Raw genomic sequence first — 24,114 nt, 5'->3', positions numbered from 1 at the left:
CTGGAGGATGAATATGATGAAATCTCACGAGGGAACTTCATAGGCTGCTGCAAACCAATATGCCACGACAAAGCTAGATGCAATTGAGGCTCTAACAAGACGCAATCGTTGCACCTATTCGCAAGGAGATGCTCCCACATTGGGTTTATAATCTTCTGGTCATCCTGGACAAGATCTTGCCATCATTTTAGGATGCCACACATTTGCAAATGTCACTCAACAAGACAGTACACCCAAGTCAGAGGATGCTAACCCAGTCAACATGGACTATATGACGTCTGAAGTCATATGTTGGGCGTATGGAGACCTAAACATCTAAGAACATGAAGGCCCTAGCACACCACCTGCTAAACCCAGTTCTGATCCTGACAAAAGCCCCACATCATTAAGGAAGTGCACCAAACATAATACTACTAGCACTGCCAGCGTGACTCCGCCACCATCTTAGGAAGACAAGGTACCTTGCATTGCATTCGCATCGCATCGCATGTAGTCTAGTTTTAACTTAGTTTTTATTCAACATTGAGGACAATGCTTCTCTCAAGTTTTGGGGAGGTAGTGTTCTTTGTAGAACATGTGCATGATAATATTAACATAATGTTATGCCATGGCATCAGTAAATGGTATGACAGTTAGATGAAATGTTTTGATGATACCTGATGAAGATGAACTTTTTAGGCTAGAAATTGAATGTAAATGACTATTGAGAATGATAGAACTGACTCTAGGGCTTGATGCTTTGTGAATTATTCTTACACGACTTGTATGTTTTATATACTTAAAGAACTTAGGAAGTTTCTATGAAAGAACTATGTTTAGCCTTGGCATTAAAATATGGTATTATGCTTAAATGATAAATCACTGTTTAAGAACTCCCTTATCTCTGAATTTTGTTTAATCGTGAATAAATGCTTCGGCATAGCTGTAGAGGGACACTCCTCTTTGCAGTGGCATTGCCTGGAACTCTCTTTAATAAATGGCAGCCACGCGCATACGAGTGAATGAAAGTAGTCACGGGATGACTCTGCCTCACTAGCTTGGGGGTGGAAGGTATGCTCCCTTTCACCTAGAGTATGGGATGGTAGGTGTGATGAGTTGACTCCCTTCGTAGCAGCGTGAAAAAGTGAAAAAGAAAAAAGAAAAAAATGTGTACTAAATGAAAAGGGAGTATAAATGTGCTTAATGAATGAGTAAATGTTGTGGAGAAACTAGGGAACTCAATTAGAAATTTCCTAAATTCGTTAAGTATAGATTAGATACAATAAATCACACACACAACACCATAAAGAATCTTAACCTAGGGAAAAGTACTTGAATTCTTGATATGTCTAGCATGTTGAAGCCGATTTTTCTAAGGGTTAAAATTCAATTCTTGTCTTGTTGTCCTACTGTTGAAATTGCCATGACATTTTGATTGTGTTAATTGTTATTCATTGCTTGAGGACAAGCAATAACTTAAGTTTGGGGGTGTGATAACTCCGTAAAAGTACTATTTTAAGGCCTTTTCAACTTAAGTTATTATTTGTTTAAGGGTACATATAGGTCATTTTAGATGTATGTAGCTGCATATAATTGCATTTTTGGTGGTTGTGTTGTTTTATTTTATTAAGGTGCTATATGAAGAGGAAGGCGTGGTTTTTAGTATGTGCATGAAATAACAAGCAAAATAGGTGAGCTGGGAAGTAATGCCGCAGCATCACACGTTGTTGAAGCAGATAGAAATGCCTCGGTATTTTGGCACAGAAAACGATAAAAATATACAGATGTACGTGGACAGCTGGCTCTGCACGTGAAATGATGGCTGTAACACCTGCTAGGGGACCATTGACATCTGGAGGATAAGGTTCATGCACAAAATGTGATTCTAAGGGTATGAGGGGTATTTTGCACCCAACAACCTCATCATTACCCCTAGATATTTTTATTATATATTACAACTCACAAGAGAGAGAGTATGTGGAAGAAAGGAGACGCATATTGTAGCAGAAAAATAAGATTTTTCTTTTCCCTTTTCTTTTCTTCTTCCGTGGGTTTTCCTCCATTGATAAAGCTTCAAGGAGTGGAGAGCTAGGCACCGAGAGGAGCTAGCGAGCTAAAGTGGTTCGTGGTGGCCGAGGAGACCTCCGGTGACACGCGTCGAATGCTCTTTCTCACTTCTCTTTGCTGTTATTTTATTTATTTTATTTGTGGATTGTTGGAACGAATATTTTGTGGATTTTTCTATGGATATTTCGAACCCCACCATGAACTAACTTATTTAGTGGTGGTTGATTTAATGGTTGTTTAAACTTTATTTTTAATGGTATTTTTAAGTTTACTTTGGTTCTTTATTTGCTTTGCTTATGAATGCTTCACCATCTAGGCTTGTAAGAGGCATGGAAATGTCAATTTCTTAGATGAAGGCTAGGTGTTCGGAAGAATCCTAAGCTAAAAATACTTGTAAGTATTCAAAAGAAACGCAAGACAATATCCTCATAAGCAATGGGTTATAGTATTTTCAAGGGGCTTTGAACCAGCCTAGGAATATTATAACCTAATCTCTTAGATCTCGGAAGAGACTAGGATAGGATTTCAACGACTAAAAAGGGTGTCTTTATCAATAGGGTAGGCTGTCCAATATCGTTGAGTGAGAGCAGATGCTTGGCATCCTATTCTGTTAGGTTCATGTGAGAACATTTTAGGAAAACCCTGTCGAGTAAGTAAAGACCATATAGCTTAAATCTGCCTGAGAGATAAGTTTAGCATTCTTAGATCAATCCCTACCATTCATTCTCTTGGAAGCTTGTCACATGAGGATTATCTTCTTTTTATTTTATTTATCTTTTATTTATTGTTTTTACCATTTTTTATTGTCTTGACATTTCATCATTTTCAACACTAAACATCTATTCTTGCCACTGCATTTCCATTTGCTACACCATCACACCATCAATCCACATTCACCATCATACACATATACATTGTTGTGACATTTGTATATATCAAGACTAACTATACTTAGATAGAATAGTGCATAAACTTTACTCAATATCCATAATCCCTATGGAGACGATACTCACTCATCACTTTATTACTTGAGCGATTGTGTATACTTGCACATTATTTGCGTATATTTTATAGTACTCACAACACGCAAACAATGAAGTTCAGTTCAAGAAGTTCGTGGACATTCTTGATCAGCTCCATATCAATATACCTTTATTGGAAGCTGTTGAACAGATGCCGATGTATGCCAAATTTCTGAATGAAATCTGTACCAAGAAGAGGAAAGTAGAGACTGTTGCCACGACAACAGAATTTTGTTCTTCATTGAGTAAGTTACCGCCAAAGAGAAATGATCCGGGCAACTTCATTATTCCTTGTTCAATTGGAGCTAATTTCGTTGGAAAGACACTGTGTGATCTTGTTTCAAGTGTCAACTTAATGCCGAAATCGATATTCTTGAAGCTTGGCATAGGAGATGCAAGAGCCACCTCAGTTATTTTACAACTTGCCGACAGATCCCATGTGAAACCTGAAGGGAGAGTCGAGGATGTCATAGTAAGGGTGCATAAGTTTGTGTTTCCAGTCGACTTCTTAATTATGGACTGCGAAGTTGATGCCAAGGCACCAATAATTTTGGGAAGACCTTTTATAGCCACTGGACGTATCTTGATAGACTGTGAAAAAGGTGAACTCACCATGAGAGTGGTTGATCAGTGTGTGACTGTCAATGTTTTTCGAACACTCAAATATGTTGATGACACTGAAGAATGTCAAGGGTTTCTGAATTGAACTCAGTGTTTGAAGAAAGACTGAACATCTTTGCCAGAACAATTTCATTCAGCTAGAAGAAAATGAATATTGGGTGGATGATGAAAGCTTAGTGGAGTCCGACAACTTTTTAATTTTTGAGGAAGAATCTAGCTTACAACAAGTTAGATCAGGTATGAATTTTGAACCTCTAAATTTTGATGAATTTATTCCTCCTAAGCCTTCGTTAATGCATCCACCCACTCTAGAGCTTAAGACTTTGCCAGGGCATCTTAAGTATGTTTACTTAGGTAGCGATGAGACTTTACCGTGATTATTTCCGCTAACCTTACTGCTAATCAAGAGCAAAGTTTGTTAAGTGTGTTGATGCAGCATAAAAAAGCAATTGGTTGGACTATGGCCGATTTGAAAGGCATCAGTCCCACGATCTACATGCACAAAATTCTGCTTGAAGATTGTCATGGCAATTCAATAGAACCACAAAGAAGACTTAACCCTGTTATGAAGCAAATGGATGAAAGAAATTCTGAAATAGCTTGATGCTGGAGTGATCTACCCTATCTCAAATAGCTCACGGGTGAGCCATGTCCAATGTGTTCCGAAGAAAGGAGGCACGACGGTGGTTACTAATGAGGATAATGAGCTATTACCCACTCGCACTGTGACCGGATGGAGGATATGCATGGACTATCGAAAACTCAATAAAGCTACAAAAAAGACCATTTTCCTCTACCTTTCATCGACCAAATGTTGGATCGATTAGCCGACAAAGCATTCTATTGCTTTTTGGATGGGTATTAGGGGTACAATCAAATTTCCATCGCACCAGAGGACCAGGAGAATACTACATTTACTTGTCCCTATGGCACTTTTGCCTTTAGGATGATGCCTTTTGGACTTTGTAATGCCCCGACAACATTTCAGCGCTGTATGCAAGCCATATTTTCAGACATGGTTGAGGATTTTCTGGAGATTTTCATGGATGACTTTTCTGTTTGTGGGGACAATTTTGAACGATGCCTCGACAATTTAGCAAAAGTTCTCAAGAGATACGAGGAGGCTGAGTTGGTCTTAAATTGGGAAAAATGTCACTTCATGGTGACTGAAGGCGTTGTATTAGGCCACAAAATTTCTCACAAGGGTATTGAGGTTGATAAGGCGAAGATTGAAGTGATTGAAAAGTTGCCACCACCAACTTCGGTCAAGGGCATAAGAAGTTTTCTTGGACATGCTGGATTCTATAAAAGGTTTATCAAAGACTTCTCCAAGATTTCTAAGCCCTTGTGCACATTGCTTCAACAAAACCAACCCTTTGTGTTTGACGAATTATGCCTCGACGCATTTACTGAGCTGAAACAACAACTGATCTCGGCACCCATTGTAGTCCCTCCCGATTGGACATCAACATTTGAGCTGATGTGTGATGCAAGCGATTATGCCGTAGGAGCTGTTCTGGGGCAACGCCGAGGTAAAATGTTTCATGTTATTTATTACTTTAGCCGCACTTTAAATGAAACACAATTGAACTACACTGCCACTGAGAAAGAATTACTTGTCGTGGTATTTGCTTTTGATAAATTTAGACCTTACCTAATAGGCACTAAAGTTATTATCCACACTGATCATTCGGCTATAAAATACTTAGTGAACAAAAAGGATGCCAAGCCTAGACTTATTAGGTGGATCTTACTTTTGCAAGAATTTGACTTAAAGGTGGTAGATGGAAAAGGAACTGAAAATCAAGTCGTTGATCACTTATCTAGGCTAGAGAACAATTATGAATTCCATGACACTGTAGATATCCAAGAGGAATTTCCTGATGAGAAAATTTTATATGCCACGGCAATCCCGTGGTACGCTGACCTTGTTAATTTTCTTGTTAGTGGAATTGTGCCTTTTGATTTGAATAGTCAGGCTAAAAAGAAGTTCAAGCACGATGCAAGACACTATTTTTGGGATGAGCCATATCTGTTCAAGCATTGTGTCGATCAGCTCATTAGACGATGTGTACCTAAAGATGAGCAAAGTGAAATTTTGTACCATTGTCATTCGGCCCCAACTGGAGGCCATTTTGGTGGAACAAGGATTGTTGCTAAGGTCATGCAATCAGGCTTTTACTGGCCAACTCTGTTTAAAGATGCACAAGCATTTTACAAAGGATGTGATCGATGCCAACGGACTGGAAACATCTCCAGACGACATGAAATGCCGCTGCAAAATATTTTGGAGATAGAACTGTTTGATGTATGGGGCATTGATTTCATGGGACCATTCTCATCTACTGAAGGAAAATTATATATCTTGATTGTTGTGGATTATGTGTCAAAATGGGTGGAAGCAATAGCAACATCAAGGAATGACTCCAAAACCGTACTCAAGTTTTTGCACAAGTATATTTTCACTCGGTTTGGAGTACCTCGTGCTATCATTAGTGATGAGGGAACCCACTTTGATAACAAGTTGATTGCCAAGGCATTGAAGAGATATGGAGTTCGACATAAGATTGCCACGGCATATCATCCGTAGACAAATAACCAAGCAGAGATATCTAATCGAGAGATCTAGTAGATTTTAGAGAAAGCGGTGAACCCAAGGCGTAAGGATTGGTCGCCAAAGTTGGATGAAGCACTTTGGGCGTACAGAACTGTATTCAAGACTCTTTTGGGGATGTCACCCTTTAAGTTGGTGTATGGTAAAGCTTGTCATCTCCCGGTTGAGCTTGAACACAAAGCTTATTGGGCCATCAAGCGATTGAATTTCGATGCTCAACTAGCTGGGGAGCAGAGATTACTTGAACTTAACGAAATGGAAGAGTTTATAGCACATGCATATGAGAATGCTCGAATATACAAGGAGAAAACCAAGAAGTGGCATGACCAGAAACTGATGCCACAACATTTTCATGAGGGGCAACAAGTCTTTCTTCACAACTCCAGACTCAAACTCTTTCCTGGAAAACTCAAATCTCGATGGTCAGGACCATTTGAGGTGCATTATGTCTATCCCCATGGAACTATTGACATCAAGAGAATAGACAATGGGACGATCTTCAAGGTCAATGGCCAGCGTCTGAAAGCCTACAATGGAGTTCCACCACCATACAACAAGGACGTGTTACGTCTGCACGATACTGAAGCGTGCCCAGAGGAGAACCAAAATTCGATGCCACGGCATTGAATTTGTGTATGTGCATAAATAAAAATTTAAAATTTAAGTTTTTCTTTATTTTTATTTTTATTTCATTTTGTAATTAATTTTTGATATGATTTGTAGGGACCACAGTGCTGCAAAACCGCTTTTGTAGGGACCACAGTGCTACAAACCGTGCAAGGAGCGGTTACCAAAGGGAGGAAAGGACAATGCATTAATTGTAGAGATATTCTTTTGATTTGTTTCTTTTTATTTAATTTAATTTCTGACATTTCTTTTTCTCTTTCCACAAACTTGTCCTATCACCATCATTACCTTTTGGCAGTTTTTTTCCTTCCCCATACATGCATAACCCCCTCCACCCACTCAATACTCTCTTAACTGTCCTATCATACCTTTTCCCTCTTAAATTTTTAACTTTTTCTTTTCTCTTTCTTTATTAATTTTTCTCTTTCATTTTAACTTTTACTTTTTCTCTTTTGTTTTACTCATCTTCTTCCCTTATTCTCTCCATAGCCAAAATACATCCAAGTTTTTAAAGCTTTCAAAACTTTCTTCCTTTATCATTTTTCTTGCTTCATACACACACGAAAACTTCAAGAACCGACACTACCGCTTGGCAATAGTTTGAAGATGACGAGGCCAGGGCTCGGTTCTAAAACTTCAAGAACCGAAAACTCTTTTTTGAGTTAGGATTTATTTTTACCGAGGAAACCGATGGTGGTTTTGGACCCGATGTTATAGACATCGTGACACCGCTCAAGTGGAAGAAATTCGCCCGTCATCCTGGTTCGGTAAATGCCTTGGTGGTTAAGGAGTTCTACGCGAATATTTCCAAGCCCAACCAACACTTTATCTTCGTCTGAGGTAAGCATATCCGTTTTACACCCACTGCGATTAACCAATATTTTCATTTACAGGATGTAGTAGATGGGCATGCCACGTTCGAAGAGGAGGATGATAGCACCACATACGATGGGGTCTTGGAGGACCTTTGTTTCGAAAACACTGAGTGGAATGGGCGTCAAACGAGTCGATACTCAGTCAACCGAGAACGTCTTCAGCCGCGCGCCAAGTTATGGAATCACTTCCTTAAGCATAAACTCATGCCCACTTCCCACAACACTACGGTATCACTTTCACGCTTACTGCTTTTGCATTCGATAATGGTATCCCGTCCTATTGATGTTGGGCGTATTATTGTTCAGCAAGTTCATGACTGCTTAAGTAAAAAGCAAGTGCTTTAGTGTTTCCTAACTTAATTACTGCCTTATGTCGTAAGAAAAAGGTTGAGGAAAATGCTTTTGATGAAATTTTACCTGGATTATCGGGCATTACTAGAGCCAGACTCCCACTGATATTAGAACTTGAAAACCTAAATCTAAAGAATCTGTCATGAGCAATCTGCAAGTACTACACAATCAAATGTCGAGGCAAGGCTAATTGCTCTCGAGGAAGCTGTGATGTAGACTCAGACACACCTGCATGCTTTACACAGTGATATCCGTAACTTCTTTGGATATGTGAAGCATAGAGATGCTGTGGTGGAATCAATGTTTCAAGAAATTATTCCCTACGGTCAACGGAATTTCCCTGGCTTCCCAGACGAAATTCTGTCAGCATTTAATGCCGAGGCATCTCCAGAGCCCGAACAAGATGCAGCCGATCCTCCCGCTGATGATTCGATTCCTGCTCCGCGCCATTCTGAAACTCTTGAATATCCGCCCACTGTCCCTGTCGAAGAAACACCCAGCCCTGTCCCAGCACCCAATCATTCTCCTGCACCACGTAGTGGTCGACGCACCAAGACCACGGCTGGATGAATTGTGCGTCATTACTCCACTTCTTCCGAGTCCAGCCCAGCACCAATACGCAAGCGCACCAAGCAAGGAGTGCTAGCACCTCCAAGGCACCACCACACAATCATTGAAGTACCTCCTTTGCATTCATTATAATTTAGTTGCATTACATTGCATGGCATTTAGTTTATATTTAGTTTAGTATAAGCATTGAGGACAATGTTTCCCTTAAGTTTGGGGGAGGTATTGTTCTTGGTAGGTCATATGCATGATAACATTAGCGTAGTATTATGCCATGACATCAGTAAATGGTAGGATAGTTAGATAGAATGTTTTTAGAATACCCGATGATGATGATTTTTGTTAGGCTAGATTCTGAATGTAAATGACTGTTGAGAATGATAGAACTCACTCTAGGGCTTGATGCTTTGTGAAAATGTTACACGATTTGTATGCTTTTTATACTTAGAAATTTAGAAATTTTTTTATGAAAGAACTCTAGTTAGTTTTGGCATTGAAATATAGTTTGTGCTTAAAAGAAAAAATCAAAAATAACTCCCTTGGAAATGAAACTGTGAATAAATGCTTAGGCATAGCTGTAGAGGGGCAATCCTCTTTGCCGTGGCATTGCCTGGAACTTTCTTTAATAAATGGTAGTCTTGTGCATATGAGTGAATGAAAGTAGTCACGGGATGACTCTACTTAACTAGCTCGTGGGTGGAAGGTATGCTCCCTTTCATCTAGAGTGTGGGAGAGTAGGTGTGATGAGCTGACTCCCTTCGTAGCAACAATTAAAAAAAAGGAGTAAAAATGTGCTTAATGAATAAGTAAATGCCTTGGCAAAAACTAGAGGACTAGATTAGAAATTGTCTAAGTTTTCTAAGTATAGATTGGATACAATCACGCACACACACTACCACAAAGGATCTTGACCTAGGGAAAAGTACTTGAATTCTTGATAAGTCTAGCATGTTGAAGCCTATTTTTTTCTGAGGGTTGAAATTCAATTTTATGTTACTGTCTTAATGTCAAACATTACCATGACATTTTACTTATGTAACTGCTATCCAATGCTTGAGGACAAGCAATAGCTTAAGTTTGGGGGTGTGATAACTTCCTAAAAATGCTACTTTTAAAGCCTTTTTCACTTAAGTTATTGTTTGTTTAAAAGCTCATTTTAGGATCATGTAGTTGCATATAGTTGCATTTGTGGTGGTAGTGTTATTTTATTTCTTAATGGTGTGCTTGAGGGAAAGGTGCAGTTTGTTTGTGGTGTGCAGGGAATAGCAAGAAAAAGGATTATTTGGGAAGCAATGCCGCGGCATCACGCGTTGCTAAAGCAGAATGAAATGCCTCGGCATTTCTGGCATAGAAAAAGATAAAAAAAGATATTTCTGCACAAGGACAATTGGCACTAGACAGTTGTCTCTGCACGTGAAGGACTGCTGTAACCGCCTGTCAGAGCCGCCAAAGGACCACTGCCACTTGGAGGATAAGATTCACGCTCAACATGTGATTCTAGGGGTATGAGGGGTATTTTGCACCCAACAATATCATCATTACCCCTAGATATTTTTTATTATATATGACACCTCATGGGAGAGAGAAAGAGATGATTCACGCACACACATACTGTAGCAAAAATAAGATTTTTATTTTCTTTTTCCTTTCTTCTTTCTTGGGATATTCCTCCATTGATAAAGCTCTAAGGAGTGGCAAGCTAGGCGCCCACTCCTTGGAGCTAGCGAGCTAGGTGGTTCACGGTGGCCGAGATGAGACCTCCGGTAGTGCGTCGAAGGCTTCTTCTCAACTTCCCTTTTTGCTGCTATTTTATATTTATTTGTGGGTTGTTGGAACAAATATTTTCATGACTTGTGTTTGAATATTTTGAACCCCACCATGAACTAACTTATTTGGTGGTAGTTGGTTTAATGGTTGTTTGAACTTTATTTTTAATGGTGTATTTAAGTTTATTTTGGTTCTTTATTTGCTTTGCTTATGAATGCTTCACCATCTACGTTTGTAAGAGGCATAAAAATGTCCATTTCTTAGATAAAGGTTAGGTATTCGGAAGAATCCTAGACTAAAAATACTTGTAAGTATTCAGAAGAAACGCAAGATAAGATCCTCATAAGCAATGGGTTATAGTATTTTCAAGGGGCTTTGAACCGACCTATGAATTTTATAACTTAATCCCTTAGATCTCGGAAGAGACTAGGATAGGATTTCAACGACTAAAAAGGGTGTCTTTATCAATAGGGTAGGCTTGCCAACATCGTTGAGTGAGAGCAGATGCCTTGGCATCCTATTCTGTTAGGTTCTTTTGAACACTTTAGGAAAGCTCTGTCGAGTAAGTAAAGACCAGGTAGCTTAAATATACTTGAGAAATAAGTTTAGCGACCTTAGATCAATCCATACCATTCATTCTCTTGGAAGCTTGTCACATGAGGATTATTTTCTTTACATTATTTTCTTTTTATTTACTGTTTTTACCATTTTTCATTTCCTTGACATTTCACCATACTCAACATTAAACATCCATCATTGCCATTGCATTTCCATTTGCTACACCATCAGACCATCACTCCATATCCACCAGCATACACATTTACATTGCCGTGACATTTGTATATATCAAGACTAACTATACTTAGATAGAATAATGCATTGCTTTGGTTAGACTTTTGTAATTTCATTCAATCCATGTGGAGACGATACTCACTCATCATTATATTACTTGAGCGATTGTGTATACTTGCACATTATTTGCGTATAATTTATAGTACTCACAACACGCGAACAGTTATCCCATAAAATTTTGGTGTTAAATGAGGTCTCGAACTTTAAATTATATAAGAAATATAGAAGCACTTAAATCACTAATTTAGTATTTTATTTATAATTAAATATATCTTAAATTATACTTAATATTATGTTTAAAATAAAAATAAGTTTAATATTTTTGTATACGAAATTATATTGTTATTATATAGTCTATTATAATGTGGGTTTTTTTATGATTTTTAACAAAAATGTTATTTTCCCCCTTAAGTATTAGATAACCTCCTCACTTTAGAATAAGAATGTCTCTAGAATAATATATTTATTTTAAAATGATCATTCTTTTTATGCATAATTATATCCATATATTTTTTATTTTTATTGTTGTTTTAGTTTTTAATAGTATAAAACAATATGGTGCATATAAAATAAAAGATAAAAAATATATCAAAATTTTTGTTTTGTTTTGAATATTAATTGTGTATGTGTTTGGTTTAAGTTTTATTTTTAGTGTGTTTTATTGCATTTATTTTTCATTAATTTTCATGAAATGGTTTCTATATTATAATTTTTTATGTTTTTCAATAATTTTTTTTCAAATAATTTGATATAATATTTTGTAATACAACTCATACATATAGCATAAAATTATTATCTAAATCCTAAATTTCTCTATAAAGTAATTCTATATTTTTTTCTTTCAAATTGTCTCCTTAGGTGGCTCCCAGTGTCATCGCCTTTTTTTGCTTACTTTTATTTTGATTAAGATCTAAATAAACATCTTCCCCATTTTGTACTCGCTTCTTTTCACATATTCTTGAAACATTTATTTTTGTTTGTTTTTATGACACTATTGCTCCTCTGCTTTTGTGACACAACTTTCTTTATCATTATGATGATTTAGTGTTTCATGTTGCATTCAATATGACACACATCCTGATCATGAAAGGTCGCCAATCTTTTATAATTATATCCTCTTTTGCAACAGTTTGTTGATGCATCAGAGTTGCTTGTGGAGCAATATGTTTGATTTGTTCTCCTAATATCCACGCTCACATCAATATTGTGCACGTATTTGAACAGAGATAGTAAGATTATTGATATTTGCTATGTTCTTTTTTTTTGGAAGCTAAAACATATATTTAAGGGAATGTTTAGATTTTGTTTTTTTCAATGCTCTTTGGATTTCCACATTAAATTTTGTTGTCTTTGTTGTACCTTACTTTTTTATTAATTAAAACCTAGTTTTAATTTAAAAATTATACATGTAGCATCGATAAATTAGGAACATGTTTTGAAATAAACATAAACTTACTTTGAGGTAAGTATGTACATATCTCAATATATTTATATCTAAAAATAAACAGTGATGAACCAATGGATATAACTAGAGGCAGACGATAGTAACTCCTTGGAAAATTTCAATTATCATATATTCTAGATATTTTCTTTATATTTTATGTGATAATATAATTACATGAAAATTTATAAAAAGTATATTTATTTCAATGTAAATATTTTCACTTTGAATATTGAGAATTCACTTTAAAGTTAAAATATTTACATGAAAATTGATAGAAAATACATTCATTTCAATGTTGAATTCAACTTGTTAAGAAGAAAATATATTTAAATAATAATTGGTAATATATATATATATGAGATAGGATATGTTACACAATGTAAAACTATTTTAGTTTTACACATATTTAAGACCATTAGATGAGTGAAAGTAGATGACTGAGATTAACAGAAAAAATGAGAAAATATTCATTGAAACAAAAAACAATGAGTTAATATAAGTCATCTATTTTCACTTATTAAATGGTCATAAATATGTGTAAAACTAAAGAGTTTTACATTATGTAAGCGAATTCTAACCCTATATACTAATGCACATTGAATTAAGGGTTTAACCTAAATAATAGTTTTAAAATTTTCCTCTCTATACATACGTAGTTTTACATATATATAAATATTTTATTTTTTAGGAATGAAATATGTTCTAATTATGATCGAATTGATAAAATATGTAAGTGATGACGATAAAATAAACTATTTCCTAATTAAATTTAATTAGATTGATAGAATGTATAGTAATGAGGACTAAATGTGGTATTATCTTAGTTATGATCAAATTAATAAAATGTATAAATAATACAAACCAAACGTAATATTATACAAACTTGCTTGAGTGCAACTGTAGTGATTTTATTAAAAATTAATCGTTGGTGGATTGATTGAAATCAAATAAAAGTTTACTGATTTAATTGATAAACTTTTTATCCAATGATTAAAATATAATAAAATAATTTACCCATTTTTCAAATCACTTATCGTGTCCATTTGATTTGAACTAGGTCAGATCCGAATACCTATTTTAACCATCTAAAAACAATAACAATATTTATAAACATTTTTATATTAATATTTTTAATTTATTTAAAAAAAATAAACGATTTCAACATTCGGATCTAAAATGAATTAGAATTTAGGGTAAGCTACAAGTTAGTATCTAAACTATTATCTTTGTTCCAGTTTGATATTTAAACTTTATTTTTTTAGAATAATATCTAACATTTAGTTTATATTAATTTGATACCCACCGTTACAAAATTAACAAAGTTTCTGACATAACATTTTATTTATTTTTTCAATAATAATATGATATTACCTTATGATAATACTTCAATACCACCGTTAAGTTTTTAATTATAAGATACTAAAATAAAATTAAACTAAATTTTAAATATAATTTTAAAAAATAAAATTTAGATATTAAAATAAAATAAATAATAATTTAGATATTTAACGAGTAGTCTACTATAGAATTTATACATTCACCCATGAAACCGATCCATCGGATAAACGGGTTACAGTTTTCAAGGAAAGCGGTAGTTGATGTGAGAAAAGCTGTAAATACAGGGATATATTTGCAAAAGCAATATAGCGCCGTAGACCCACAGTAACCACATATCGTCCCAAGCCAATCCGTTCCATTCGATTCCCGCTCAGTTTCCTTTTTCGAATTACAAACTCAAAACTCACCTCTCCAGAGTTGCAGTCTCCCCTCTATTCCGATTCGACCGAGTCAACACTCGGCCCAATCTCAATCCCATAGAAACAAAGCAAATGTCTCTCCTAACTCTCCCTTCGGATCCGCTGGAGGCCTATTCGGGTCTCGCGCTGTTCCCTCGGACCTTCGCTTCCTTTCCAAACCCTCCGCCACCTCATCACCCCGACAATCTTCAGCACTCTCACGATTTTCTCAAAGCCATGGTTTCTCATCTTCTTTATTTGAATTTTTGTTCTCCACTATTAAATTTCTTTACTATTGTTTTGTGTTGTGAGAAAATACTAATTTAGTATTGATTTTTTCCCAATAATTTTTCAGCCAGTGCAAAGTCCTAATAAGCTTATGCAGCAAGCAAAAGCAATTGTAGATAATAATAGTTCAGAGCTCTTGAACTTGGATATGTCAAATTCCTATGCTGAAATTATGGAAAATCCTCGAGAGCGCAGACCGGCTTTAGGCCGTAAACGACCTCGTTTCTCTTTGAAACCCAACTCAAGGTGAATCTTACTTGAAACTGCTTATTTTACTTAATCTCATTTTATTTTGGTAATGTCTGTTGAATTCATTTCAATTCTTCAATTTTTGATAGTCAGCCTACTGTGAAATGGGAACCGAGCTTAGACATTGATAAATTGGAAGATCCCGAGGAATTCTTTGTGGCATTTGAAAGGGCTGAAAGTAAGTTCGCTGCTCAATTTCATTTTTGTTTAATTGGTAAATACAATCTGCTAGTATTTCTATGAACTTAGCTTTCCATGTATCTATGTATTGTTTTATAGATGCCAAAAGAGAAATAGAGAAGCAGACGGGTACTGCTCTGATGGATTTGGATCAGAATATTCAGTCCATGTTTACAAGACCTCGTCGTCCTGGAATGTTGCGGTCCGATCAGTGTTCCCCTTACCAAATTTCCGTTGTATTCAGTTTTTTTCTTAGGCATACATGTATCTAACATAGCCTTTGAATTTATGTTCAGGAGATCGGTTAATTATAAACATCGCTATTATACTGCTTTCTCCCCTGTAGAAAGCTTTGAAGAGGAAATTCGCAGTCCAATTTGCAATTCGAGATCAGAAAATTCTGACCTGAATGTTGAATTGCAAGACACGGAATTGAGTGGTAAGTCGGGAAAGGTTGATTTACCCTAGGGTGTTACTTTCTTCCGTCCCTGCTATCCCAATCTTGATGTCTTATTTAAAAGACTAAACTAACCTGCCATATAACTTGATTTTCATATGTGTTTGTTTTCATCATGTTGGAAGTTACCACCAACGGGCATGCACTAATATAATGCTATATGCTCTCTGTCTTAGTGGCCAATGCAGAGAACAAGGCTAGTGAACTTCTGGACCACTTGCTTACCAGTAATTGTGATGGGGATGACACAATCAATCTTCTCCAAGAGAGGTTGCAGATTAAACCTGTTGACCTGGAGAATATATGCCTTCCTGACTTTCAAGATATTCGAAAGATAGATTTGAAGGCTTCTAGAGAAAGCTTGGTCAAGCCTAAAAACTTGCTATCAGACATACAAAGTTTGATGAAAGGGTTCAAATAAAAGGACACCGAAACAAAAGCCTGAAACTTCAGTTAATCAGTTAGTTTCTCCCACTCCATCAAGAAGTCTGTTAGCTTCGATATCGTTGCTGAAGAAACAAATATTTCAGTCTGATGTACTAACTGATCCATTTTCAACTGATAATGCTAACCAATCACCAGTGAGAAATGCATCTGGCATTGAAAGTAATAGTAAACAATCTGATCAGGTTATTACACAGAAGGAATTAAGTGTGTCTGACAACAATGATAGACAAACACCACAACAGCAGCCAGAAAGTTCAGTTCTTAATTTAGCTTCTCCTACACCTCCAAGAAATCCATTTGCTTCAATATCATTGCAAAACCAACAGTTGCTGCAGCCAGATCCAGAATGTGATTCCTTTTCAATTGATAATATTGATCAATCACCTGGGAGAAACACATCTCCTATTAAAGTTGTCAATAAACAATCTAGTCAGGCTGATGAAATGGAACTCAGCAAGTCTCATCTGCTAAGGTCTCCATTGTTAGAAGCAATTCAAACTGCAACTGCTAGTGCAAGTTCTGAGCTTGATGGGAGAGATTTTGCTGGTCTCTTTGATAGATATGTAAATGATAATGCAAGAAGGTTTGATTCTGGTATTAATGCATCTAGTGGATCTCAGACCAACTTTGAGAATAACAGTTTAAGGACTGAAACGGAATCAGATAATCATATAACTCAACCAAATGAATTTGGTGGAAGGGTGAGCTTTCCTATTGATTTTTCAATAATTAATCATTTGCAGCTTTGCGGATATATTTGTTTCTGATTGTTATACTCCGATGTATTGTGACCAAATGCAGGTGGAAGATATACCACTGGAAGTAGTTTTTCCTTCTCAGATCCAATTTAATGTGGAAGGATCAACCATTGATAACTCAGGTGTCATTCAGAGGGAGTTGGGTACGGATATTTTCTCTGTTGTCAATGAGATATTGTTGTGGGATGGTGATGCAAATGACTGATACTAAAATGTCTGAATTATAAGGTTTATTTTTTTGTTGCATATTAGTATACTTATTATCTTTCAAGGTTGTTTTTTTATGATTTTTGCAAACTAGAAAGGAAGTTTCTTCCATATTAACCTTTTTCCTTTTATCACTTTTGTTTTTGTCAACTCAATAGAGATCAAAATCACAACATAAATATATATATACATATATAATTCATCTAGATTTTCTGAGTTAATGCTACTGAGCTACTCCCAAAATTTTCACAAGTACTTTGGGATCTTTCATATCTTCTGAAAGAAGCCCAATATTCTTTCTTCTTGGTTTCCATGTATTTAGCACATGTTAAAAGGATCATATACATACCAATTGAACTTGGAGTATGTACTCCACAAGATGAGCTGATATGTCCTAGTTGTTCTATTTGGGTAACCCTGCAGGGAGAATATACTAACAATTATGATGGATTGGCTTATTATATGATTATGTGAAGGGAAATAAACCTTTCTATTGACAGTCTATGGAAACTATTGCGGCTTATGCTAATTGCTGATGTATTAAAGGTCTAGTGCTTTTGGTTGGTCTTGCCTGTTAATGTCCTGGAGAATTTATTCCACAATGAGATCTTCAAGTCAATGCTGCAAGATGTAGAATTTTAAGTTCCCTATCCTAATGCTTTCCATACTCATGATGACCGTTTGGCAGCTTCTGGGAAGCCTTGCTCATTCTCTTCAAATGGGATCTCTTACTTTCATGCTTTGGCTTGTATAGCTAGCGAAGACTAATTTCCTTGTTTCACTGAATACACAAATTGCATTAGAGATACAAATTTATATTTGGTATACCCATTTAACTAATCAGTTTAACATATGCAGCACATTGTTGGTTGTGTTATAAATCATAAATGCCATCTTATAGTCCAAAGATAGTTCAGGCAGTAATTTTCTGCTTTTGCAGTATAACCAAAATATGGATCAATTTTACATGCTGTTTTGCTTTAAATAAATTATCATTGAAATATTTTTTTTTCATCTAAATTTATTATAATTGGATTTGAACTGTGAAATTTATGCATGGTAAATTATAATTTTTTCCTTTTTGTTGCCTTGGATGTGGTACATCTTGAATCAGATTTACCTTGGTCATCGATTGCTTTTTGATTGCTTCTATTTATTAATATCCTTTGTGCACATTTCCCTTCCCCTATCAGATGAATCTAATCGTTCTATTGATGAGGACCACTCCATGAATGAATCTTTAAAGGTTGCAGAAAGTGGTGAGCGGCTGCTTGAGGTTTGTACTGTCCAAGATTCTTTATCTTGTTTATATATTTTCCGCTTAATCTAGCTGTCAACTTCCATGAGTAGGAAGTTCTGTAGTGCTTTTTGAGGCTTACGTATAGAAGACATACTATTACCTTTGTACCTTTGGAATATTTTATTTCTCTGATTTTGCTTAATTTTCCAGTCTTGTATTCTCGGGTCTACTATCTCTCTCTCAATGCTGAAAGAGACATATAACGTATTGATATCAACTCAAAATGTTATCTGCAATTTACCAATATTTTAGAATTTGCATCTCAAAGATTGATTTTATTGCACTGAAACCGGATACATTTCCACCTAGACTGTCGTAGGATTAATGTTTATTGCCTTTTCTACCACTGAAACTTTAAACATTTTGTGTTCTGTTGGCTGTCATTAGTTCATGATAATAATTAAAATTGACAGTTGACAGACACAATGTAGTTAACTCTATTTATGAGATGACAAGCAGTTTGGTCTATTATAGTATCCAAGAGTAATCATTATCTCAAATCATTCTGAATCTCAACTTAGTTTTGGTCCGTTAACTCCTTATGGGTTTGATGAAAAAAATGAAAATGTCTAAAACCACCACCAGGGTAAAGCCTGAAACTTGATCCGCAAGTCTTGTTAGGAAACTTCACATACTGAAAGTGTTGCTTCTGTATTACCTAGCAATGGCTGATTGTCATTTTAAATAAAAAAATGTTAAAAGGTTATGGATTAGTGGCAGTTTCTATTAGATGTTTGTATTTACTTAGCATGCTTCAGTTTGCTGTCTGGATTCCCTCAGATTTTATTAGTCTATGCCTATAGAACTGTGAATGTAATCATTTCATCCATTTGGTGAAGAAAAAGAAGTAAAATATGCCTGTTTTGGTTTGTTTCGTTATTCTGAAATTTTCTCGAGTTTCTGTTTTTTCATTTCTACTTTTTAATTTGGTTATTTAGCAACAGAATAAGAAGGCCCAAATAAAACCACAGCCATGCAATAAACCAAAGGGGAAAGCACTTTCTCGAAGACAAAGCCTTGCAGGTGTTATTAATACTAAAAGCTCAACTTGCATCTTTAAAACTATTTGGTAATACTGTTGGAATGAATAGCTGAGTTCTTTCTTTCTAGGTTCTGGTACAACATTCAATGCAGAAGGGAGGAGGCGAAGCACAAGGATCAAGTCAAGACCTTTGGAATTCTGGAAAGGTGAAAGATTCTTATATGGACGCCTACATTCAAGTGAGTACCTTCCCTTGAGGTTTTTTTACTATGCTAGGAGTTCATTATGCCGTTATAAATTAAAATATCAACTGTCATAGTACCATGCTTTCTGAAGAATCGCTAATTTCACCAAAACTGTTATTTAAAAGCGGATGTTTACTTCAAGAGTTTGTTTTAGTTATATGTATTATAATTTGTAACATACCTTACGTCTAATCTGAGTTCTACCAGACTACCAATAAGAAACTATGCCATATAGTAAATCCCTTCATTTGGCCTCAGACACAATGTCCAAAAATGGCTATTTTTCATTTTGATCTGCAATGAGAGGCCTTGTCTTTGTACAGGTTTGGCAACCGTAATCGGGATAAAATACGAGTCTCCAAGGAAGGGTGATGGTCTGAAAGTGAAGTCGTTTGTAAGTGATGAGTACAAAGAACTGATTGAACAGGCCGCCAGGTTTTGAGATGGCCATAATTGTTGTTTATGGACCGACCATGAATCCGGGTTGCAAAGTGAGTTTAGCATACTTTGATGAACTGATCACTAGACATTAGTTCCCAGGATCTCTCTCTCTCTCTCTCTCTCTCTCTCTCTATATATATATATATATATATATATATATGTATGTTGTGCATTACTTGTAGAACTAGTAGTGATATCTGTTGTGGACAATATTTGTTCCACGTGAATTTTTATGATCTTTAAGAACAGAAAGCTATTTACCGGACAATAGAGCATTTGTTTCCAAAGGATCTTGGAGTGTAACAAACTTACGTGTTGACAAGTTTTTTTTAATAGTCCGGAGTGATTACAAAGTGATATCTGATAATAATTTTTTTAACTATTGACAATACACACACCTTGTAGACACGGTTGTTCGAATCCTAGACCTCTAAGAAAACAATACTCCTTTTAACTATTGAAGTAGAGTTCGACAATTTTATGTTTTTTTAAAGAAATAATTTTATGTTTTTATATCTTAAAAAAAAGGTAAAAATGTTTCAAAAGTGCATAGCAATCTTTTGGTTGGGAATTATTTCTTATAAAATCTGGTAGATTCACATATGATAAAATTTAAATAAAACGTAAATTTAAATATAATCAATGCGTCTCAAAGAACTAAACCCATAGAATTGTTTTATTGTGTCCAAAACCATTGAATTATTTTATTGCGTCTTAAAGAACTAAAGAAACATCATTACTTTGAATATGATTTCCAGATTTAAAGAAAACTACAACAAGATTTACTTCGTAGCTATCCATTTGGCCGGAACATTACTGAATTATAAATTTAGAAAAAAAGACAAAAACAGTTAAATTTTCTCCAACAAACTCTAATGCGATTAGAAAATATAATTGTGTAGCATATTTGTTTCATAATATATATATATATATATATATATATATATATTAAAATATCATTTTTAAGTAATGGTTACTTATATTATTTTTAAAATTTAAATTTAGAAATATAATAGAATTTATCATAATATTCAATACTTAATATAATCCATAAATTGGTCTCATTAGAAGGAAATATGACTCATTTTTTAAGTTTTCAATCTATCATTATCAATAGATTAAAAAAGTTTGAACAAAAAGAAACACTTAATTAAAATATACAATGTGGATGTTACTTTACAAAACAATTTTCTAAAGTCCAATAGAGCGAAATAATTCTTATCAATTTAAGTGATGTTTATCCCTTTCCCTTCGTCATCCCAAGTGTAAACAGAAAGATATCAATTATTGCATGTGTTTGAGTTGAATAGTACAACTACTTTTTTTTTTATAGTTTGTGAAATATTTCTAATAAATATACTTGCTACTTTAAAAAAAAATTGTTGGTAACATATTATTAATAGGAGTTAGCAACAATATCATTTTAAACGTAATAATTGATTATTTGATTAATATTTTATAAAATAATTAAAGTATTATTATAAATAATAGGATAAAATATCGAAGTGATCATTTTTATTTTATAGTGGTTGAATGAATTACCTTGCAATTAAGAGAAGATAAAATTGGGATCAATCTTAGTGATTAAAAGGAGTATTGTTCTATTTAGAGGTCTCGAGTTTGAGCAGTTATGCTTGCGGTGTATGTACACGTTATTAATAATTAAGAAAAATTTTAAACAAACACTTTCTTATAGTTAAGAGGCTTTGAGTTCAAATCTCATCCCTTTATAGTAGCACAATTTATTTTTTCCCTATATTTTTGTGGCCACTATAAGTATAGGTTCGAGTCTCTTTTATCTCAATTTCTTAATTAATTTTATAATAGAATAATGATACGTGTATCATCTTATTAGTTTGAATAAAATTATTAAAAAAATAATACATGTATTGTTGATGAAGAGAGAAAATAATAATAAAATAAATCAACAATTAATTGGTCTAGTGAGATGAGACACTAGATTATTTAAGTAAGGTTAAGCGTTCAAACTCTGGTGTTTGCGAATGAAGTAAACTAGATTGGAAGAATCGCCCTTACCTCTGTAGTACCCAATCTGGATTAGTCAATCAATAGACCAGATACTAGTGATTAATTCAAAAAGAATAATAAAATAAAAAATATTTCAAAAAATCTACATTAGTATCACCGCTTTTTTAACAGTCATTTACCCAAATAAAAAAAATATAATAGTGATGTTTTTTTTAGAAAATAGTTTGATAATTAAAGTAGAAAAAGTAACAATTTAATGACTAGTGATGTAGTTTACCCAACGTTATAAATAGGAGTTAACTCTAATAGCTAGTTAATATTATTAAACAATATCAACAGCAAGAGAATCCATAGAATCATACTACTTTAACCAATACAACTTTAAAAACTGTATGCAAAACTCCAATAAAACAACAACAAAAAGTTAAACAGCGATACTAAAAGCGGCATAACAGAACAAACATCCAATCATCCAATGGTTCCCCATAATCTGTTCAGTTCTTGTCTTCTTCACTTTATATTCTTCTTCAACTTGTACTCATCCACCTTCCCTATATTAACCTCTCAAACCTTTACTCTCTCAATCACCCAATTCTTCTTTTCTAATTTCCTCACAAAAAAAAAACCATCTTTTCTTTTCTTTTCCCCCAAACAAAGATTTTCATTCCATTTCTCTAATCATGGAGCTTGTACCCGGTCTTCCTAATGATATTGCCCGTGAATGTTTAGTTCGTGTCCCATACAATGATTTCTCCAGTATTGCATCGACTTGTAAAGACTGGAAGATCGAAATTCATTTACCTGAGTTTTTCCGTCGCCGGAGAGCCGCCGGGTTTAGTAAACATGTGATGGTTATGACTCAATCCCGAGTTGACCCGGATAGAGATTCGGGTCTGAAATGCCAGGCCGTGCCTGTTTATCGGATGGTGGTTTTTGATCCCCATACCGGTTACTGGTGTGAGTTGCCACCGGTTCCGGGGTGTTCTGATGGGTTGCCGGTGTTTTGTCAGGTTGTTGGAGTCGGGTTAAACGTTGTGGTGATGGGTGGGTTGGATCCGGATACTTTTGATGTCCGCAACGAGGTGTATGTGTACAATTTTTTATCGGCTACTTGGCGGCGTGGGGCCGACATGCCGGGCGTGAAGAGGGTCTTCTTTGGATGTGCTTCGGATTCGGATCGGATGGTGTTCGTTGCCGGCGGACACGACGGTGAGAAAAATGCTTTGAGATCGGCAATGGCGTATGACGTGAACACTAACAAGTGGGTCCAATTGCCTGATATGGAAAGAGAACGTGACGAATGCAAGGGAATGTTCCACCTCGGAAATTTCCACGTCATCGGTGGATATTGTACAGATAGGCAAGGCGAATTCGAGAGTAGCGCCGAACTATTCGATGTTGCCACATGGCAGTGGAGCCCAGTACAAGAGAACCTCTTATTACACGGCACGTGTCCTAATACTTGCGCGATGGCTGACGGAGCATTATACGCGTGCGAAGGAGGTGACGTGGCAAAACTCGAAGCGGACACATGGAAACCGGTAGCCGAGCTACCGATTGAGATATGCAATACAGCTCTTGTAGCCACATGGGAAGACAAATTGTTGGTCATTGGTTCCCCAAACTTCGGTGAGCCCCACATCGCTTACGCGTTGAATTTACAAAACTACACGTGGACAAGAATGAAACCGACGGACGAATACTCGGGCCACGTTCAATCCGGTTGCTATTTTAGTATTATAAATGAATTCGGACATTAAAATCCGAATCTCGTACTTGCACTGTAATGTACATATGAAACACGTGTGTGTGTGTGCGCGCCAAATTAGTCAAGGCTAATAAGATAAGGTAATGAATACGAATGTCGTTTTCTCTTTGAAATCAGCATGCTTTTTGGAGAAAAAGAAGAGAGATTAAATTGGGATGAAAAGAGTGGGAAACGTAGGCGACAACTAGATAACGTCATTGTCTACTGCATCACACTAAGTAGTGTGTGTATAGTAATAATCTTCATGTGTGGACTGGAGGTCTAAATAAAATACATGAAGA

At 35.4% G+C, this 24,114-nt stretch overlaps 3 protein-coding genes across 3 annotated transcripts; all 3 read left to right on the top strand.

Moving 5' to 3' along the window:
* The first annotated feature begins 14,444 nt into the window (after window positions 1–14,444).
* On the top strand, window positions 14,445–16,134 carry LOC120159606 (centromere protein C-like). Its single transcript, XM_039170183.1, has 6 exons — window positions 14,445–14,762; window positions 14,878–15,056; window positions 15,149–15,237; window positions 15,339–15,441; window positions 15,536–15,678; window positions 15,873–16,134. The coding sequence occupies exons 1-6, from the start codon at window positions 14,616–14,618 to the stop codon at window positions 16,115–16,117; spliced, it is 906 nt and encodes a 301-aa protein (XP_039026114.1). The 5' UTR covers window positions 14,445–14,615; the 3' UTR covers window positions 16,118–16,134.
* LOC120159607 (centromere protein C-like) lies at window positions 16,114–20,196 on the top strand. Its single transcript, XM_039170184.1, has 6 exons — window positions 16,114–16,844; window positions 16,945–17,039; window positions 18,297–18,384; window positions 19,347–19,431; window positions 19,519–19,629; window positions 19,959–20,196. Exons 1-6 carry the CDS (start codon window positions 16,587–16,589, stop codon window positions 20,075–20,077), a joined length of 756 nt encoding a protein of 251 aa, XP_039026115.1. The 5' UTR covers window positions 16,114–16,586; the 3' UTR covers window positions 20,078–20,196.
* Window positions 20,197–22,694: 2,498 nt separating this feature from the next.
* Window positions 22,695–23,882, top strand: LOC120159605 (F-box/kelch-repeat protein At1g80440-like). Its single transcript, XM_039170181.1, has one exon. The coding sequence runs from the start codon at window positions 22,746–22,748 to the stop codon at window positions 23,823–23,825; it is 1,080 nt and encodes a 359-aa protein (XP_039026112.1). The 5' UTR covers window positions 22,695–22,745; the 3' UTR covers window positions 23,826–23,882.
* The last annotated feature ends 232 nt before the right edge of the window (window positions 23,883–24,114 follow it).

This window comes from Hibiscus syriacus, unplaced genomic scaffold (genome assembly GCF_006381635.1).
Source record: "Hibiscus syriacus cultivar Baekdansim isolate YM2019G1 unplaced genomic scaffold, ASM638163v2 tig00111366_pilon, whole genome shotgun sequence".
In the NCBI taxonomy this organism is placed as follows: domain Eukaryota; kingdom Viridiplantae; phylum Streptophyta; class Magnoliopsida; order Malvales; family Malvaceae; genus Hibiscus; species Hibiscus syriacus.
The sequence above is the reverse complement of the archived record's forward strand: the minus strand, read 5'-3'. Positions and strand labels throughout refer to the sequence as shown.

Coding starts and splice junctions, on each gene's coding strand:
- LOC120159606 (XM_039170183.1), top strand. CDS start 14,616: ATGTCTCTCCTAACTCTCCCTTCGGATCCGCTGGAGGCCTATTCGGGT. Junction 15,238..15,338: donor GGCATTTGAAAGGGCTGAAA/GTAAGTTCGCTG, acceptor ATTGTTTTATAG/ATGCCAAAAGAGAAATAGAG. Junction 15,679..15,872: donor GCAAGACACGGAATTGAGTG/GTAAGTCGGGAA, acceptor TCTCTGTCTTAG/TGGCCAATGCAGAGAACAAG.
- LOC120159607 (XM_039170184.1), top strand. CDS start 16,587: ATGGAACTCAGCAAGTCTCATCTGCTAAGGTCTCCATTGTTAGAAGCA. Junction 17,040..18,296: donor TCAGGTGTCATTCAGAGGGA/GTTGGGTACGGA, acceptor TTCCCTTCCCCT/ATCAGATGAATCTAATCGTT. Junction 18,385..19,346: donor GTGGTGAGCGGCTGCTTGAG/GTTTGTACTGTC, acceptor TTGGTTATTTAG/CAACAGAATAAGAAGGCCCA.
- LOC120159605 (XM_039170181.1), top strand. CDS start 22,746: ATGGAGCTTGTACCCGGTCTTCCTAATGATATTGCCCGTGAATGTTTA.